Raw genomic sequence first — 21,262 nt, 5'->3', positions numbered from 1 at the left:
CAATACGACAAGTTTGCATGATGATAACGTCATGTGGAACTCATCACTTGGCTGTCACATACACACTCCCTAAACCTAGGAAAAGTAAAAACCCGAAAGAAAAAAATATATCAGCAAGTAAAAAGCAAATAAAATGCACTTGTGTACTATGCTGCCATCTATCCCAGTTTCAAGAATTAACTGCTGGTTAAAGCGATTCCACAAGCAGTCGCTGAGCCAGTAACTCACGTTGCCTAGGTAACAACGGTTGGCGGGCATCGAAAGTAGCGAAGGCAGACGGGTTACGCGGGCAAATTATCATTTGTGCTTCCTTAAGTCTTTTATGAACAGTCAATAGAAAACTGCAATTGCCTATTGTCTTATTTTCTTTTTTTCTTTTCTTAAATAAAAAATAACAAATACATAAAAGCAAACTAAGCATGTTGCGACCACCATAGAGAAATTACCAAAATTCGAGAGTTACGAAAAAAAGAATCGCAAGAAATATATTTAAATGAGTGTGTGAATTCTGTGAACTAGGTGGATTTTAAGAAAGAAAGAAAAGAATTTTAAAAATTGATAATCATAGTATATTTTTAAACAGTTGACTTTTTTCTGCCTGCGACTGCAAACAGGGTGGGGGTTGATTGTCCCAGTGACCCAGAGTTGTTCACAGGACACTGGCGACTTGTGATTTCATCCATGACGTCGAGAAGAGCGGTTCGAGTTTTACTACTTATTCTTCTAGTTTGGCAAGAATTGGTCCTTACTGGTAAGTGATTTCCTTTTTCTTATTTAAATAATATTGTGTTCATTTTTCATCCTGCACTGCACATTTACAGAAACGTTTCTTTCTCTTCATCCTCTATTTGTTCGTGTCTGTAAACAAATCAAACTAATAATTACTTATTATATTCTGTTTTAAATATTCTTTTTCACTTTTTAATTAAAATAAAAAGAATAGGCACGTTATAGTTGTAAAGCAACTTTCTACTACACACAAAAGTAATAGAATAAACTAGACGATGTTTTTGAAATAAAAGTGATTTGACAAGCTATTTTTATGTTCTATGTCTATATTATTTGGTTTAAAGCAGATACGCGTTAACTGTAATTGGCGTCCACTTTTTTTGCTACGGGAGAAGCAAAGTTTGTAGTTTATATATAATTTATAAGCATTTAGAACCTTTTTTTAGCATATAACATCAGCTCGGGATAGGAGAAGAGAAAGGGCGTAGAAGGAAGTCGCTCAGCGCACCATCCCAGTATTCACCTGGTGTGACTGAGGTAACAACCTTGAAAAATCGTATTCAGTATGCCCAGTTGCGGAATTTGAACCCATAACCTTCCGAATGTGAAGTCAACTCTACCACGATGGTAGAATGATGAATGAGAATAAGATTGAATATTAAAAAAAAAAAAAAAAGTGTATATGGCCTTCACTAAATGTTCCAGGGTATAACAAGTGGTAAGATCACACGATGACGTGAAAGATACGAAATGACTATCTAGTATCATTTAACAGGTATTTTGACAATATAAATTGGAAATGTAAAAGAATTAGTAAAATATTGGAATACTACATTTAGAAAATATTATTCCTGCCCCGGGAACCTAGTTCAAGTTATTGGTTTGCTTGAATTCTACGAAGACATTATACCTTCCGTCCTTGAGGACGACAATGTATGTGAATCATGAAGGAATAATAATTAGAATGAACTGAGTGGAAGAAAATCGGAGAGAAAAACCTGACGGTCACAGTACAGTGTTGTTCCCCACACACTCTGGTCGCCTTTAGTTGAACTAGGAACATTTTGAACGAGAGATAAACACTCGTATCAATGACACCACCGTGCCACTCAGCTCGCGGAAATGTTTTCCAGATGTTACTCGATATTAGTATAACTGTATACAGAATAAAACCTATATAATTGGCCATATCTGTAACTTGGATATTTGGTGTAAGTTTGTTATACATTTATAGGAAGATAGAATACTTCATAACTTCATTGGATACTGTGTAAGTTGCACGTTTTGATTCGCAACTTTAGGTGTCCAACATTAACAGCTTTTACTATAGTTTATCTGTAACGCAAATGTATATTTAATTGAAGCATGGAGTTGATCAGCAATGAAATACCGTACATTTTTAGTATATACGCTGATAGCACCCTCTATCCTTTATAAAGCTGACGAAGAAGAAGAGTAATACAATAATTAATGAGATGATGAAGTGGGAGAATTAAGAGTTTCTGGTGAAAACTTGATACCCACACAATGTACGATGTTTGCATGTGTGGCTGTGTGTTCATTGCGAGTTCTATCTAGAGATAACCATATCCGAAATTCTAATTATCTTCCATGTAATGGAATCACATGCTTATATTATCCATTATCTTTATCTATCCGTGATCCGAATATGACTGGTCAGATATTCCTCCTTTTGAATTATGGAACTGATCACTATTATGAAAATTATATGAATTGTATTATTATGAATATTATGAGTGTGCCCGAAACGAAGTTAAAACGTGGAGAATAATAGTTAATTTGTATACTCTTATACGTTTATAGCTGAATAGTCGTTTTACTTTGATTTCGTAGATTTTCTCTATGTAAGGATAATGCACATTTATTCTTTCCTGGTTTGTGTGGAACATGATCGCTTGATATAAATTTTTGGCAAACCACTACTTTTGATATAGTTTTAGGTCTTGCCTACTCTAGCTTACAAGTAGATCAAATTAATATTGTCTCTGGGATCTTATCAGGACATTACTTCAAAGATATTTGTAAGTTTAGCTTTATTTATGTCACATTGCTTTAGCGATATTTGTAGATTTCGGCCTTTGGTCTTTGCTGATCTGAATCATAGACAGGTATTACTGTATCATATTTATAATTCAAGTGCATGATAAATTGAAGCAAGGAATTGAGCAACAATGAAATACCGTACATTCTTAGTTTAACGCTTGTACAACTGGCGCAAATCCCGGAGAGATGAGGGGGACATGTCCTCTCAAACTTAAAACTGGGGGGACTGTCCCCCCAAATATCCGAAGTGAAAAGTGCTTTTTGGGGATAAGTGTGATGATTTGTGTCCGACTACCACAAAGGAAAGTGAGATGAAATTGATTTCTCTTGGCTTTTCCATTTTTAAAAAAGACTTATATTCTGTAGTACTTCAAACTGAACTTGCTCTGGAGCGTTTAGTAGTCACATCAGTCTGTATTAATTCCGCTCCCGCTACTTGAACGCAAATTGCGATAAGTTGCAGAGGTAGATATATTCCTTTCCTCATGCTGGAAAATTGACATAGCCTACACATATTGTAAACCTCATGTTCATGCCCTAATAAATTAATGATAATGCTATTGAGATCATCATCATTTAGCTCAAATAAGAGTATTGTTGCATCATACACATGGGCGTCTCTGGCGGGGGGGACGGGGGGGGACGAATCCCCCCCAATATTTTGAAGTGACATAATCTAAAATTCCGCTGAGATACTAGCAATTAGATCATTTCCTTTGATGTCCCCCCCAAATTTTACATGCCAGAGACGCCAATGATCATACATAATTGATTTTCTTTCTTCAGAGTTTTGGGAAGTCATTATTTATATTATTATAAAACAAGAGTCCTAAATTTTTAATGTGGATCATTGTGGATGCCTAAATAGAAACATACCAATTATAAATATGTATTCCGATTTCAGAATGTGTTCCTTACCCTGATTTGTAATACTGATATGCACCACTACGTGATCCACATCGCCTGATATATAATATATAACAGGTTCACCTCAGAAATCAGATTCATCTACCGTAATATGAATCTCATCCCCCCCCCCCCCGAATAAGCCTCAAATCTGATCGCCTCCCAATGTTGAAGACAATTCTGCTCCCCTGAACCCCTGTTTTTCAACTTCATAAATATTTTGAACATTGCTTAAAAAAAAAAAAGATTATGGTAACGGTCTTACCTCCCTCCCCCCCGAACGTTGAAGACAGATTTGCGTCGATGGCTCGTAGAATTCTCAATCCTCTATAAAACTAACAAAGATGAAGGGTTATTAAAAGAATTAATGAGATGATATAGAGTTTCTTGTCAAAACTTGAAACCCAACAGTGGTAACCCGGCTGCATGTGTGACTATGTGTTCATTCCGAGTTCTATCTAGAGATGACCATATCCGATATTCTATTTAGCTTCCATGTAATGGAATCACATGCTGATACTATCCATTATCTTTTCAATCCGTGATCCAAATATGATTGGTCATATATATATATATATATATATATATTTATGCCATATTTATATTCTTCCTTTTGAAGTATGAAAAATAAAAGGACGAAATTATAGGAAGTTGCAAAGCCATCGACACGGAGCCATAATTATGAAATCTTTACATTTAAAAAAGTATATGAAATAGTATTTTTGTGTAAGTTACACTGAATCATGATTTATAGAAACAATAACAAATAAACAGGTTTTCTGTTTATACTCTTCGGCCCCGTTAGGAGATTTTTAACTTTAATTTTATCTACAACCCTTTTACGTTACATCGTACTTTCTGTGGATAAATATATTTTAAAGCGACATATGTAATTATTATTAACTATCCGAAGCTGTTTAGTTATTTTGAATGCAGGTGATGGAAATAGCTATAGACATTCGAAAATCCGCTGTTATATATATATATATATATATATGTTGTTCCGTTATTTAGCAGTTTAACTTCATAGTTTAATATGAGAAGAAAAACCGTTTATATTTGGGCCCGGATCTTACTTAAAGTGAAATAAAGTTTTCCCGAATCAAAGAATGATACGAGCTCTATATGGAAGCTCGGAGGGGCTAGAAGAATCACTTGCCTTCCACATGATTTTACTATATTTTTTTAAGGAAGTTATATATATATATATATCATATTATTAACTAGTAAGACTATGCGTTTTCAATCTTTTTACCTGAAGCTTTTTAAACTCAGCAATCTCCATGCACCCTCCTTTCTTTAATACAAAAATAGACACAACTTATGCTTGTGATCGCAGATTCACTTTCCGATGGAATGTTTTAAATAATTATTTGAATTCCAGAACTCCTCTCATTGGTGAACTGGTAGAGTAATCATCTCTCCTTTAAAAGATTCCTGTTCTTGGTTGGGGACCACCGGCATACAATGTGCTCTTTCGAGGAAAGTGGGCAATGAGCGCGATTTCTGTGCGTAGTCTTGGTTTTGATCCCCAATAGGAACAAAGTTTCGGATTAAAATCCATGTTCTGATTCGGATTTCATTTCGGGTAGTAGTTTTTGTCTTGTATAGCCTTGGTGCTGAAGAGGAACGGAAAGCTCCAAATAATCAATCAATTCAACTTTTTCAATGCTAAACGTAACGCGTTAGCCATGAATACTTGATTTAATTCATAACTCTTAGGTTTTTACTTTATCACAGCCTTCATGTGGGCACTGTTGAATGATTATACAGTGTAATTAGTTGGCAAATTTATTTATTTATTTTTCATACAAAACGAAATAAATGAAATTCATACAACGAGAAAAAACTGTTATCCGGACGGCGGTATACGTATTGTACACTCCGCATCAAAAAAATTGCGACAGCTAACGCCGTGCAATTAGGCCTCTTAATATACACCTTCTTATCGTATAATTGTGTCAGGTAAAGAGACTCCCTCTCTCTCCTCGTTTCTTCTCTCCATACTAAAATTAGCTAACAACATGAGTGCAATTCTAATTTCAAACTACACATGTATCAGATTAGATAAAATGAAATAACAAAACCGAGACGAAACAAGATTCATAAGTTGATGTAGGGAGAAACTGAAACACACACAATGAAAAGTTGAAACCAAGGGATGTCTATTACACGAAGATTCAAAAATGAAGCACACAGAGAGAGAGAGAAAAAAAGAAGAAGAAGAAGAAGAAAAAGAAAAGGGAGAGCAGATAAAACTCAGGAATTCAAACGCAGTAAGAAAAGAACATAACTTTATAAAGTTCCGTTTCCAGAAATCTAACAGCAACATAGAAATAACGTTTGTTTTCACATATTTTCAGAATTATTCAAATATATAGAGGATGCTTTAAATATTCATTGTGTCACTTTCATAATGGATAGCATACTCAATTTCCAGTACAACTCTATAACTCCGAGACACATCTAGGATAATGTCAAAAGTTTCACACACATGCTTTGTTTCCGTGTGGTTCGATTGCAAATTTTGTAGCGTTCATTGGACGTACTGATCCGAAACAAGTTCTAATATACCCAGTAGATACCGTTAGTCACATCCTCCATTTCAGACTACTAATGCAAACTGAACAAAAAAAAAAACCGAAAAGAAAAAGAAAGAAAGAAAGAGAAAATTGAAGAGTGCTATTTTACTGCTAAATTTTTATTAGAAATACCCTACATTAGAAGTCCAAACTGTATCGTAATGAAAAGTTACAAATGTTCGAAAGCAAAAGTTTAGGTTCCTCACAGATATAGCATGTTTCAAATTTCAACCTGAATAAAGCACATTGTATTATAGGATGGAAATAAATTTTGTGTCGAACTAGTATAAATAAAATTCTGTTTTTAAATAACCAAAGAGGTCACCATTTTCTAGTCTTTTTCGAAGATTTATCTGTTCCGAACATCCAGCATTGATTTCATCTCTTCCGGATATAACGTAATTTGCACAGATAGAATGAACACGTTAAGAGCTCAAACGGATCATCGTGTCAGTCTGATGATGTAGACCACCACTGGGTCGAGGATTCAAATCCGTAGTGACCCGGTAATTCGACTGAGACTCGGTAACCCAGAGGATAAAAAAGAGATTTTACTTATTTCCTTGCGTTTAAACAGTATTTCTGTCATAGGTGACCAGTACAGGGGATGTTATCCCTACAGCTCGAAAAACACGACGCCGAAGTTCTCAGTTAATTAGATTCTCCAGACCAGGTATATCGCACTCGGGGATTTCAACCTTCATGCTCCCTACATCAACTTATAAATCTTGTTTCGTCTCGGTTTTGTTATTTCATTTTATCTAATCTGATACATGTGTAGTTTGAAATTAGAATTGCACTCATGTTGTTAGCTAATTTTAGTATGGTAGAGAAGAAACGAGGAGAGAGAGGGGGTCTCTTTACCTGACACGATTATGGGATAAGAAGGTGTATATTGGGTGGCCTAACTGCACGGCGTTAGCTGTCCATTTTTTTGATGCGAAGTGTACAAATATACGGTATCTTTAGGTTTACTACAGAATTCATTACGAAGCATACGTTAGCCATATCCTATCTATCTATCTATCTATCTATCTATCTATCTATCTATCTATCTATCTATCTATCTATCTATCTATCTATCTATCTATCTATCTATCTATCTATCTATCTATCTCTCTCTCTCTCTCTCTCTCTCTATATATATATATATATATATATATATACCCCTTAGATATTACATCATGTCGTTGCAGAATGTCTGACATCGAACAGGCTTCCGGATATTACATACGTATTCGTATGTTTCATACGTTAGCTATATGCTACATACATGCATCTGTATGTGAGATCCTGACCGCCTATATACAGCTTTTTCGTTCGTACGGAAAGTACGTTTATTCGGAACACTTATACGGAAAGCACGTATAAAACATACTTTTTCAGTTATACGTTTGCTGTACACCCAGCCACAAAAGTATATCCTCCCTAAGTGCTCTAATTCCATTACTTGGTGTCCAGGTCTTTTGCAGTTATGAGAACGCTTAGACAGATGCAACCCAACTTACACGTAACTTTTCTCGGCACTGACAGCAGTTGGTAGCACTGATTCAAGTCTGTATGGAAGTAAAATTGTGAGTAGATGACACACGAAACATTTCTCCATTCTCAGATCAATCTCTCTGGTTCAGATCGTGTTGTCCAATGAACATCATATGTAAATCTCAATATTGCTACGTATGTAATGTATTTTTTTCATTATATACTGTATATTCAAAGAAATAAAAACACTGATCACATATGAATCAGAAAATGCTTGAAAGTAGCTGAAAATATCAAATCTAGAACAACTGCTGTAAATAACTTTGTAAATGATTGCCTCCATTGAGAGACCTTCTCCAATTCTCCTCATTCCAACATCTTTTTCTTTCTGGAGGAGAGAAGATCTTGCTTGTCACACTGAGTATGCATTGAAATTGAAATTGAAACAGAAACACTTGAAAATGTTTCACCTGGCCGGGATTCGAACCCGTGTCCACCAAATAGAAGTTCAATGCGCTAACCAGTCACCTACCGCACCATTTAAACTTCCTAATGACTTCCGCCTAATGACTTACTCGAGATTTCCTTGTTTAACTCAAGACAAGTTATATAGACGTTCCTCAATGAGGAAAATATCACGAAATGTTCTTCAAGTTTAGCCTACGTCATCGGCAGAGCCGTAACTTGTGGGGAGCAACTGACCCCCCGAGTACCTCCCCGCCGTTCGAGGGGGCGCATTTTGAGACAAAATTTTCTTACTCCATATACGATATGAACATTAAATTAGAAATAAAGCATCAAATAGGGACGCTACATTACATAAACAAAACAGCATACAAAAGGTAAATAGAACAAAAATGAGTCTGGACCCATTTCAGTAATATTTATTCGTAGGGCTTTGAGATTTATCAATATTGTCCCCTTAATAATTTTGTTATGTATGGAATGGGCCCAGGGAGTACTTAACGGAACCGCAGACCTTGCCGTGTGGGAAGGCCTACAGGCTCTGGGAGGCCCATAAAGATTAAGAGAAAGTTGGAGAGAGGGGGCCCAATAATTAGAAAATCAACTTTTTCTAGGGGGCCCAAATAAGCTTATTAATGCTTGCTCCCACCCCAGAAAAGAATCTAAGTTACGGCGCTGGTCATAGGTTGCAAGGATGGTCTCGATTTACATTACATTTCGTCTTTACCATAGTTTCTAATTTCCAAAGAAGAAAAGACGATAGAAATTATTTTCACATTCTTTGAATTGTATCAACACGTGTAGAAATAGACAGCTCTATGTTTATGTTTCATAACTACTAGTTTATTTTCTTATATTCATATGAGGAGTTTGTGTCAATTTGAGCCGGTGGCACTAGCCGAGTGATCTCGGGCGTTCGGCTTGTGATCATGAGGCGCAATCCACTAGGGGTTCGTATTCCTCTGAAGAGCAAGGTCGGGATTTTAATTGTCCTCAGTATTTCTGTGTTCGTGTTTGGAATACGTCAAAAGGACATGAGGTGCAAGTGGCGAACAATACTCCGGTTGAGGCGATTTGTTTAAAAAAAATTCGTAAGCAGGGAGCTCCCATTGCAGCTAGTTGGGTTCAAATCCCGTCGTGGTAATTAGTAATTTTTCTGAATGGGAAGATAATGTTTATGTAATTGGTATTGTAATTATGTTATTCCTTTATTATTATTATTATTATTATTATTATTATTATTATTATTATTATTATTACACAATGGAAAGAAAAAGTAACATAGTCGAAGGTATTCATAGGATCAGAAAAGATATAGAGTATGCCAGATGTTTCTGAAGTTTACATATGAACGCAATAATATTATTACTTTTATGGATTTACAGATAGAATTATCATTTTATGACAAGAAGAAATGGAATATAAAGATTTGTTAGCTGATGACAGTAATATATTTTGTTTCTCCCTTCTTCTAAGTAGAAAGGTGAGGTGACATCTTAAATAGGATCATTCTCGTGAATAGCGATTCCTACTGTAAATTCGATCGCTATTGCAATTTGTACACAGCTAGGAACAATTCATTGGAACTCATTTTTTGCCCATACTACAGCAGTAAGGACGTGTTTAGCCCTTATGTGTTCAATTGTTGTCCAAACACGTTACTTGCCAGACAGTTACAAAGGTTGATACGGATGATGTAATCTTGTGTTGTTGGCATTTCACCTGTAAAGGAAGTTGTCTCCACTCTTAGACCCAGAGAAATTGAATATTTTTCATACATCAGAAGTATCAGTTATGTAGATTATAAAAAATCCTGAATTGCTACAACTGGAATCGAACTCGCGTCCCCAACATTATGAAACTACCCCTTAAGCCACTACTCTTTTTATTTATTTATTTATATATTTACATGCATTAAAGTATTATACAAGTACTTGTACATTGAAGACATAGCAATCCTTTTCCAAAAAGGATAACATATACTGTATTATGAATAAATGAAAGAAATCAGATAAACAACAGAAACATTAAAGAAACACTTATTAGGAATGTAAAAATTATGAGTACATTATTGTTTATTTTTCATTGACAACAGCTAAATAATTCGCGAACTTTTTCCGTTTGATATGTTCAATTATCTTCCATCGTTCTTTCAACAGGTGAAAATAGTAGTCTGCAAAGATTGGCGTTTGACTGTGAATCAAATATTCCACAGTTACAGCACACAACCAGATCACACTATTTTGTTTGTAATGAGGATAATGTGAAAAATCAGGAAATAAAATCTTTAGCGGGAACTGTTTCGTTAGTCACCTACGTTACCATTTTACCTGAATAAGCACCTGGATCAGGTCTACCAACTGCTGTCAGTGTCGCGAAAAGTTACGCGTAAGTTGTGTTGCATCTGCCTAGGGCTTCTCACAACTGCAAATGACCCGGACCCCAAATAATGGAATTAGAGCGCTTAGGAGGAGATATTTTTGTGGCTGGTTGTACGTTAAGTGTAAAAACTACAGGATTTACACATGTAACCTACGGTTTTACGTATGTCACATGCAACTTTTCTCAGTGTAGTGTCTACACAGCGTCAACTAGGGAGTTGAAAGAAGTGTGAATAAACTTTCTTTATTATTGTCCGTACATAAAATTCCTCCGTTATTTTCTATGGATGGTTATTCCCCTAAAACCATGAGTCAGAGTCTAAAGGTGAAGAAATCCTTTGCTTTATCTGAAAAGGGATCAAACACAACAAAGTCGGAATATATGAATGAGAGAAAATAATTTGCATTAATTTGTGCGTAATACGTTGGTTAACTAGCATCCTTACCTTCTGAATGTGGTGAAATGATACTGCTGGTCGTTATGTTAAAGGAAATTTGTAGTTTGTATGGAGTGTAAATTTCTATTCTTGCTTTTCTTCTTCCGTGGTTGCGTACATTATTTTATGATATTAATTAATCTTTCATAGTGTTTCATAGTGTTTTGGCTTGGTTTATGTATGATATGAGTAAGTGCTTCTATTATTAGTTTATATAATTTTAGTTTATGTAAAAATGAGTAAATTCCGAACAGTATCGTCATTCCCGATTTTACCAGAGGGAATAGGCAGGATTGACCGCTGACATGAAAATTTTACGTTTATTATTAGTATGTTAGTACATAATTTATTATAAAAGTGTGTGTTTCTTGAGCTCGCGGGGAAATAGCTCTTTCCAATGACGCTTCTGACTCCGAGCCAGATTTGGCAAAAAAAAAATCTAAATTTGCTCACACTTACAATTGTGAGCGAAATGGGTGATTTTGTGTTAAATTACTCACACAGGCAAGTCGGTCGAATTTGGTTAGTTGCATAACAAGTTTACATAACAAAGAAAGAAAAAATATTGTATTTCAACTTTTGAGTAACCATTGTGAATAATCTATAGCCAAGTGGTTTAGAATACGATTTAAATGCAGTAATGATTAATATTTTCTATTAGAAAATACACGTATTTCATTCATTCGTGATTGATTTTGTGCTCTTGAGCAAAACCAGTTCCTTTAAGGGGAAAGCCACCACGACAGTCTTCTTGTGGGCGAAAGTCACGAAATTCACCAACAGTGAATCGCCAGGACAAGGAATATCTATGGAACCTTCACAATTTTGGGTACTCTCACACTCCCCACATAGTAATTTCTTCGAATCATAAGTCATATTCATATAAGGTGTTGCCAGCTACATTAATTAGCCTAGGTAGTCGATTCATTTCTGTTAAATAAATATCATCTTATTGCATAATCATTTCAACTTATTTCACAATTTGCGAACTTAATCTGCTTTTCTCTCTTTAATTCATAACATTATAATAACTAGGGTCCGGATATTTGTGTGCTAAAAATTGTAAAATATTTATTTTTTGTGCTAAAAACTGAAAAAAATATTTGCTAAAAATTAAAAAAAAATATTTAACAAAAAATAACAGGAAAAAGAATAGGAAAACGCACAACATAAGAAAAATAAATACTGGTACTCACTAATAGCTCCTATTCATCAGATTTCGAAATCCATGGGTATTGCAGTGAATGACTAACGTCTTTTCCAAATTGTCCATCGTACAGCCATGCCTATTGATACGGAATAATGCCTTATATTGAGGAAAGAAACGTTCTACATCACACTATGTTAACCTTGTGTATTTGAAAAGGGGGCATATCACAAATATTCATACAATCAACTTCTTTTATGTTTTGGGTTTCCAATACTTCAGATATTTTACATAGGGTTTTATAGCCAATGTTTTCCTCAAACAAATCCTTATATTTTTTCTTATGACTTCAACTTTCGAAGCAGAAAGAGCATTCAGCTTTCTTTCAACACACTGTACTTCTTTAACCGAAGCACTCAATAAATCTCCCGTAGTTTCTAGTTTTTTTATAGCGTGAGTGAAGAAACCGAAATTGGCAGATATAAAAGCCAAATCGCATTTCAAGCAGCTGTCACTTACTAAATTTTGAACAATTTCAATGGATAAAGCATCGTCTGGGTTTAGTTTAATTACTATTGATGCAAATGCTTCAAAATTATCGGCATAACATAGTACTGCATTAAGCCATTTACCCCAACGCATGATTATGTGTGTTGGAAGAAGTGAAAGATCGGGATTTGTTTCTTTGAAAAGTTCAATTCCAGGTGGCGATTTTACGACTTTTTTTCATTTGACACCAACTTATCCACTTTAGGATAAAGGATTCTGATTTTTTTTTACACAATCGATGTGGGCGTCTATGACTCAAGTCACGTTAATCGCATTACGGTAGGATATTGAAAGAGCTTCAGCAGCTTTACTCATATAAGAAGAACCATCAGTCAGAAAAAGCAAAACACTGTCATACTTCACACCATTCGGCTACAAAATGTGCAAAGATCATTGAAGAGCCTGACAATTGTCACGTGATTCGTAACTGAAAGTTCCTTAGAGGCTAGCAAGAAATATTGTTTGGAAATTATTTGATCATTATCACTACACCTACTATAGACTGATATTTCCCACTTTTCTACTTCTAACAGAATCCTAGTTTCATCACTGCTCACCCATTTTTTTTTTTCGTTTTCATATACAGACTTAATGTTTCTTCATAGCACTTAGGTAGACAGTTTTTCTGAAGCGGTGACTCATCTGGAGGACAAGTTCGTATATTTGAAAAGAAAATTTCGGATTATTTACCTTATACAGGAGTATGTCAGCAGAAACGAACGCTTTAGATAAATCTAAATAGTACTGTGTATTTCTTGTGACGTTGAAAGATAAGTGTGCAGTAGGTTCTCCGATAAGAGCTTGTCACGATGAAACACGTGACGCAGCAGCAATATGTTTACTATCTAACAAGTGTTGCACTACCTGATTACGTTGACCTGCACTTATACGTTTCGAACACAGTTGACAAAATAAGATTTTACCGTCGGTAGTAAAAGTGTTTTGGGGACACCGTAGTCTAGTGGTTAGAGCGTTGGACTTATGTCCGCGTGGTCCCGAGTTCGATTCCCGGTCGGTGCTTCCCCAATTTTCGGCGTTCGTGAGGCAAACTGGGGAGCCACGTGTATAAAAGACATGACGGCCACTAGGTCTAGGAAACTCTCGATACGCCGAGTAGCGATAAGCGACACGACGCGTTCGTCGCTAGGCTGGACGTAGTTCCACCAATCGCTAACAGATGGCGTGGAGCGGCTCAGGCCCACAAATCGGAACGTTACGCCAAGTGGTTTGGTAAAAGTGTTTTTAATTTTCAGTACGTAGTTTTCTAAACGTTCACGCACACTGGACTTTACTTTGGGTATCATTAATTTACAGATCCGAAAATATGAACTTCACCACTGTACGACAACGACTAAATTAACAAGAATCCCACAACTTGGTTCTGTATATAAGGCACTGGCGTCAAATATCTAGACTGAAACGCGATAATGTTACGAAAGAAAGTGGCGTTTGGCACCAAAAAGCTTCTGCTAAAAGAGCGTCAATTAGTATGAGATTTTGATGCCAGTCTGGAAACCCTAGCATCATCACGATTGACATATCACGTGGTAGTGAAGGCAATAACAACGTACTGCAACGAAACCCTTCTCCTTCTTTAGTAATATAAAATTCAGTGCTGTGTCTACGAGTATCTTCCCTTCACCTACGCTCAGTTTTGGCTTCAAAGTATAAAGCGCTCCTTTAGAAGCTTTGTTTGAAAAAAAAAATATGTTTTTACATAAAAATCCGGGCCTTAATAATAACAGTTGAGTTAACGTTTATAAATATTGGAGGAATAGCTAATAGCTAGGGATGTACTATATATCGGTATCGGTGACATCGGTCACTTTTGGGAGCATCGGTATCGGCAAATGAACACCGATATTTACCGATACATTTTCCGAACTATTTTTAATTTGTTTAATATTAACAGTGACACTCATCGATTTCTTGTAGACTTAAAGTTGATCTATATTATTACCAATATCTATTGTGCAATCCATTTCTTTATGCATGTGTAGGCCTTTGATTCGCACTTCTCATACTCAACTACTCTCGGATATTTTTAGTCCCTCCATGCCAAAATAGTGCTGAAGAAAAGCCAAAGGTCGTCAGTTAGGATCATGGGCGCACGAAGAAAATTTTTTAGGAGGAGCCCATTCCATAGTTGCTGTATTACGTCTGGTATTTAATATACGTGGTTTGCTATATTAAGTATACATTTTCGTGAGCCAGAGGGGTCTCACCTTACCATCCCCCTTCTGGCGCTCATGGTCAACATAGCTAGGGATACGCTCGAGTCGAGTCGAGACAGAATATTCGTGACAAAATTCGAGTCGAGACACAGCTCTTGCAATAGAAAAATATATATTTTTCGAGTCGAGACATCACTTTTAAAGCACATTTTCGAGACGAGACAGTCTCAAATCTTGTCTCGTGCGCATCCCTAAACATAGCAGACCCGTAATTTGAATCCCAAACGAGACAGATGTTTCGATTCAGAATAAAATGCTATGAAAGAAACCACAAGCTCTCACTTTGTCATTATTTTCTCCTTACTGCTTAAAAAAGGTCTAAAGTTAATAAATAGTTATATCGTCTTCGACTTCCCTTAAATAACACTCTTATTCTTTTTTTGTATGATATACGAGGGAGGACCCAAAAGAAACCGGACTTTCGTTCTAAAAAAATAATTATTACTTTTTTTTACAAAATTCTTTCTGTCTCCTTCAAAGTACTATTCATTAAATGCAATTCATTTCTCCCATCTTCTTTCCCACTGTTTGAAGCACCTCTGGAATTCTGGAAATTTTATATCGTCCAATGCGCTCTGCGAAGTTCTTTTTACAGCCTCTACACCATCAAAACATTTTTCTTTTAGATTTTGTTTAATTCTTGGAAAATGTCATCATGTTGGTCAAAAAGTTTGGATCACTTTCAATCTGATTTTTCAAATCCTGGCTCAAATTCAGACGAATTATTTGATCCTGTGTGAGCAGGCGAGAAACAAACTTAGCGGTAACGTCTCATTTGCAAAACCTCACGCTGGCACGAGCTCCAACTCACTCCTGCCTGTTTTGAAATATCATCGATCATGAAAAGACGATCCTCGCTGATTTTGGGGCAGATTTGTTCGATGTTTTCGTCGTTTCGAAGTGACAAAAAGCACCCAGAACGAGCATGATCCTCAACACTCATCTCACCACACTTAAAGCGCCCAAACCACTCACAAAATTGTGTGCGGTTCATAGTATCCTTCTGAAGCATTTGGTAAGTTTTCGTTTCCGATTTTCCAACTAAGAAGCAAACACACTCCTTGTTCCTTAGAATCTGCCATAACGATTTCACAGGCGACAAACGAGAACAGTTGAGAAAAACAATACGATCAAATGTTAACCTCCTACGCAGACGCCGCTTGGTCAACTGATCTGGGAAGGTTTCTACTAGACCCACCTAGCAGGAGAACTCTCTACTACGCCTAGGAACGGCAGCGCTCTTTCAATCCGGTTTCTTTTGGGTCCCCCCTCGTACTCAGCAACATTTGGTTCAACAGGCATAATTTTGTAAACAATAACATTTTGTAACGGTAGTATCCATTTGCATTATATGTATGTAACAGAAACTACTAAATACAATATAACTATCAAAGTACATTATCACTCTAAATATCAATCACTGACTCTTAGAATTAATGAGTTGAGTTGATTTTGAGTTTAACGTCCCGTTCAGCAGCGAGGCTATATGAGACGTGGACCTACTGATTAACGTGGAATCCGAACCACATGAGCTCCCACTGGGTATCGAACCCGGGTCTCCCACGCCAAAGGCGCGTACGCTAACCGCTTAGCCACGAAGGAGCTCGTCTTAGAATTAAGTTTACACTATATTAGTATTTGCTGCTTTCTAGTTTATTTTATGTGAACCGGATTAAATTTAGAGGAAATATATTTTTTGTATGGAACCTAATATGAAATTCTGCCTTTTTTTATTTGTATGTCAAACTTTTGCCTTATATCTAATATATCTATTACAGTGACCATTTCACTATTCTGAAAATTCCTTATAATATATATAAGAAATGTGTCGAAAAGTATCGGTATCGGTAGTGTCGGCCTTTTCAGTATCGGTATCGGCGAAAAAGTGGTATCGGTACATCCCTAAAACCGTATTAAGACTTGTGCTATTGTTAACTCTCTGATTAACATTTTACTCACCGGTTATTATGAGTTTTTATCGAGCAAATGACATTAACATTAATTTCAATTATTTACAGAACTACTGCATAATGTATTCCATAACATTTTTAAACTATATAAACTACTTTCAGATGTAATGACAATTATTTATGGTAGTAAGAAAAGCAAGAAATGATTCGTGGCTAAGGAATAATTTAAAACTTCATAACGTGACAAAGAGAACATATTACAAAACTAGAAATGACTAGCGAAGTCAAGGATCTTATAAAATAGAGGATCTGCCCCATATATATCTTCATCCTATTAAATAATGAAGCCAAAAAACAACCGAGCATCGGCAGGTCTGATTGGCTGCTCTCGTTTCCGACATCGTCTGATTGGCTACTTTCATTCCCGCCATGTTTGTTGGCTCAAAACATTGCGATCTTATTGGGCGGAGTGGGCAGAGTAGGGGTGGTGAAACTGTGACGTATGGCTTCAAGATTTTGTTGTAAGGGCAAATCCTCTATTTTATAAGATCCTTGAGCGAAGTATTATTTTGTGAATAACTTTCTTTTTCTTCTTCTGCTAATCCTTCTTGAACCCTGATTTGTCATGGTTTATTGCTTTCTTAGGTGTGGCAATATATAAGTATGATAATACCTTAATATAATTTTTGAGAAAATCATTAAGAATATAGAACAATAGCTAATTAAGAAGTCCATATTATGAACAAGAAAATAATGTGAAGAACTGAAATTAAATGTAACAGTACTTCTGGCCATCACACACAAGTACTAAATTTCATCCGCCTTACAGAGTCGTTTCGACGTATGATTAGCGCCATACTAAACTACTGACTATTGCAGGAGACTTATGTTAGTCGAACTCTTTAATATGGCTCTAATCGCGCTTCAAAACGGCTCTGCATAAGGCCCCATGTCTCTACCTTCAGGGATTCCGGGATAGGGGCGTATTCCATAACGGTTTGCATCAACATAATGCAAAATTTAAGTTTTTGCGCTGTGATAATAGGCATACCCAGTCTTGCTATTCAGCCGGTTCGTTAGAACCGGTTTTTAAAATATTTCGGGGTCGAAGAACCTTTTGTTATACCGAGTCATAAAATCTCATACACACACAGGTAGCTGGAAGGAAGGGAGAGCTTGTTGGATACAAATTTTTCACATCCAAAAACAAATGACCTACTTAAAGAACCTTACTTTGCTCTGTACATATTGTTTCTGTGCATTGCTCTGTACATACAGATTACTGGCAGGATGGGGGAAAGGTAAATTTTATTTTATTTTTGATTTCAGAAATTGTTATGGCTGTAGGATTAGACACATGATCTCTCATAACAAGGTATAAGCGTTTATTCCTAATATATCATGAATGACCACTGGGGCTATATGAGTGATATGGTGAGAATTATTAAACACATACCTATCATTATCGTCAATTACAGGCTTTCCAATGCTAATGAAAAAATATAGGAAATCACGAAGCAAAAATATAGGAAGTTTCTGGAAAAAGGAACATTTCAACTATCGAATAGGTGGAAATAAAAAAAAATCACATGGAAATTACTCCAATTGTTAGAGTTATATTCTACTCTAAATGTAACTAAATGGGTAATTATCTCGATGTAAAAATTTATACGAGTTTCTTAGTGTTTTCGTATGTAGCTCACCAGTACTAAGCAACGCCCATAAGGAAAATGTAAAAAGGATCTGCATCAGAAAATCAGTGTTTGTGAGTATACGTTTCCAAGATGTGAATAATTTCATCACTTGCAAGATCCTATCATTTCTAGGTTATTTTTTTATTTTTAATTAATATACGTAAGTTGTAAAAATCAATGCAGAATTCATTTAAAAAATCACAAAATACATGATAGATACAAAGAGTTGGTTTGATACGAATCTAAATATACAATTGCACACAGAACTTAGTGCATCTAATAAAATCTAAAATGTAAACATTCTGCAGCTGGCGTTTCTAAGGTAAGATTTGACTATGTGTAACATATTCTACAATTATTTGTCTACAGTTAGTGCAAAAGTATTGGTACACCTAAATAAATTATTTATAAGTTAACATCACTACTCCATAGATCTTTTTAATGAATATAACGAAACTAGTTTATTTTTTGTTCCATTTTGTAGGTAAATGAATACTTTTTGCGCTAACTGTATTTTATTTGCTGTAATTATCTTTAAACAATAAGCAGGAAAGGACGGAACACAGAAGAGTCTCCATTCAACCACCCTATACAAAAGGCCCTCCAACCACCCACACCTTTTTCCTTATGCTATTTTTAGAAGTGGAAGTAGCAATGCCACAAAAATATAGGAAGTTTCGTTAAAATGTAGGAAATATAGGAGTTTATAGGAAGAAACGCAAATATATAGGAAAAATAGGAAATATAGGAGCAATGGAAAGCCTGCAATTACAGTCCTATTGCTGGATGAAGGTCTTTCCAATACTTTTTGAAAGCCATGTATTTTGGACAATTTGTTTTCAATATATTCGCAGTGCAAGATTATTTCCTCACGCCACCTTGTATTAGGATGCTGTATATGTCGCTATTTGTTACTTGTGGTATCTAGTAAAAAAAAAAAAAAAGTTTTTTCTACCTTGTATGATTTGTTTTCTAAGATAATCATATCTATGTACCTATTCATCTATTATCTCCCTCTCATATGCAGAGTGTTTCAAAACAACACCGACACCAGAGTGTTTGGGAGGTGATTCCTGATACCAACATAAAACAAAAAGTATAGACCAACCTGGGTGCACAAATTCTTCCTGTCGTAGTTATAGGCTGCCGAAAACATAAAAAAAAGAACTTTAAAAGTCCATAACTCCAAAACTATGGGACCTACGTAGTCGGGTCAAGACTTCACTTAGGATCTATATGTGCGCTATTCAAAAATACATGTTTCAAAATCTTAAGGTGCTCATGCACAAAATTTCATAAAGGAAGTTTGGCTACGGGCATATAATTTGTAGTACTCACTAACTACCTCTATAAAACTTGTGGAAGTACAGCAGGATATATATAAAGAGAGAGAGAGGGAGAGAGAGAGAGAGAGAGAATGACGGTTGTTAAAAAATTAGAATAGCACCACTGGACATACCAGTTATAATTGATATTAAGTTGTGCATTACGTTACACTTTGTAATTTCCCCGAAATCTGATAGGGAATAAGGCCTATGGATATCTTATTATTATAATCACAACCCCAATCCCACCCTTTCATATCGAATTTCCGAAAATCCTTCCTCAGTGGTACCGTATATCACAAATGTCCTATATTGACCAAATTTCAAGTTTCTAGCTTAAGCAGTTTGGTTTAAGCGTTTATCAGCCAATCAGTCAGTCAGACTTCTTTACAGATTTATTTATTTATCCGCCTGTTGAACATAATACGTTCACGCCTGATTTTACAGCCTGACTTTACATCTTGCTTACAGCACGTAAACAAGATGCTAAATGAGCTCTACTGGTCCAATGCAAGTGCAAGCTGCGCAAGCGAGTTCGGAATCGCTGCCAATCATTTGCACACGCAGCGAATTGAGAGGGCAGGCTTAACTTAGTTGTGAGAAAGCGAATTCATGATTTTGAGCACAAAAACCTGCATAACATGGATCGATTTTGCAAGTAGGTCTTGATTTGTTAAAATTGGTTTCTAAGAAGGATGCAAAAAAAGAAAAAAAGAAAAAGAAAGAAATCGAACATGGGCGTAATTAGAGGCTGGCTAGCAGGGTCAAACTTGTACTAGTAGAAGAAACAAACGAGAAAAAATGGCCTAACCCGGAAATAATTGCAACACAAATGCTTTTTTTGTCTATCACTTCCAAATAGCGTTGCTAATAATATACTCAAAATCCGCTTTCGTAATGCTTGGGGAAAGTCCGCCATCTTGGATTCAATATGGCGGCCACACCGAGACATCGACTCACACTTAAATGACAATAACTACTCACAGATTTATTCTGAAAACTTCGTTCCTGCGCCATTTTCAAGATAATAGCATACCTTAAGGGATGCAAGTTTGCATGCCTCTATGTACCACCGCCATATTGAAAAATGGCGGCGATTATTAAAAATATAGTTTCTTTTTAAATTGGCAATAATGTTTTATTGGCAGATAACTCAGAAACTAACAGAGATATGCAGAAATTTCTTGAAATAAACGTAAAAGGTCATGATCTTAGCTTTCCAACGAGGGTACTTATGTTCGTTTATCTTACAAAGTAACGGAGCTAGTCGAATTTATGTGGCACCGGGCGGATGTGCGATTTTCGATAATATGACTTTTTTCTCAGGTTCCTGTTAGAAGCTAAGTAGACGCAGTAT

At 35.9% G+C, this 21,262-nt stretch overlaps 1 protein-coding gene across 5 annotated transcripts in view; it reads left to right on the top strand.

The window, feature by feature from the left end:
- Positions 1-229: 229 nt before the first annotated feature.
- Hasp (Hig-anchoring scaffold protein) overlaps positions 230-21,262 on the top strand; it is an 819,228-nt gene continuing 798,195 nt past the window's right edge. For all 5 annotated transcript variants that reach the window (XM_081743356.1, XM_081743348.1, XM_081743332.1 and 2 more), the window contains exon 1: positions 230-751. In XM_081743356.1, coding sequence (XP_081599482.1) covers positions 682-751 — 70 coding nt within the window. In that variant the 5' untranslated portion in view covers positions 230-681. The remainder of the gene's footprint in view (positions 752-21,262) is intronic.

The sequence above is a fragment of the Thermobia domestica genome, chromosome 2 (assembly GCF_964235325.1).
Source record: "Thermobia domestica chromosome 2, izTheDome1.hap1.1, whole genome shotgun sequence".
NCBI lineage: Eukaryota > Metazoa > Arthropoda > Insecta > Zygentoma > Lepismatidae > Thermobia > Thermobia domestica.
The sequence above is the reverse complement of the archived record's forward strand: the minus strand, read 5'-3'. Positions and strand labels throughout refer to the sequence as shown.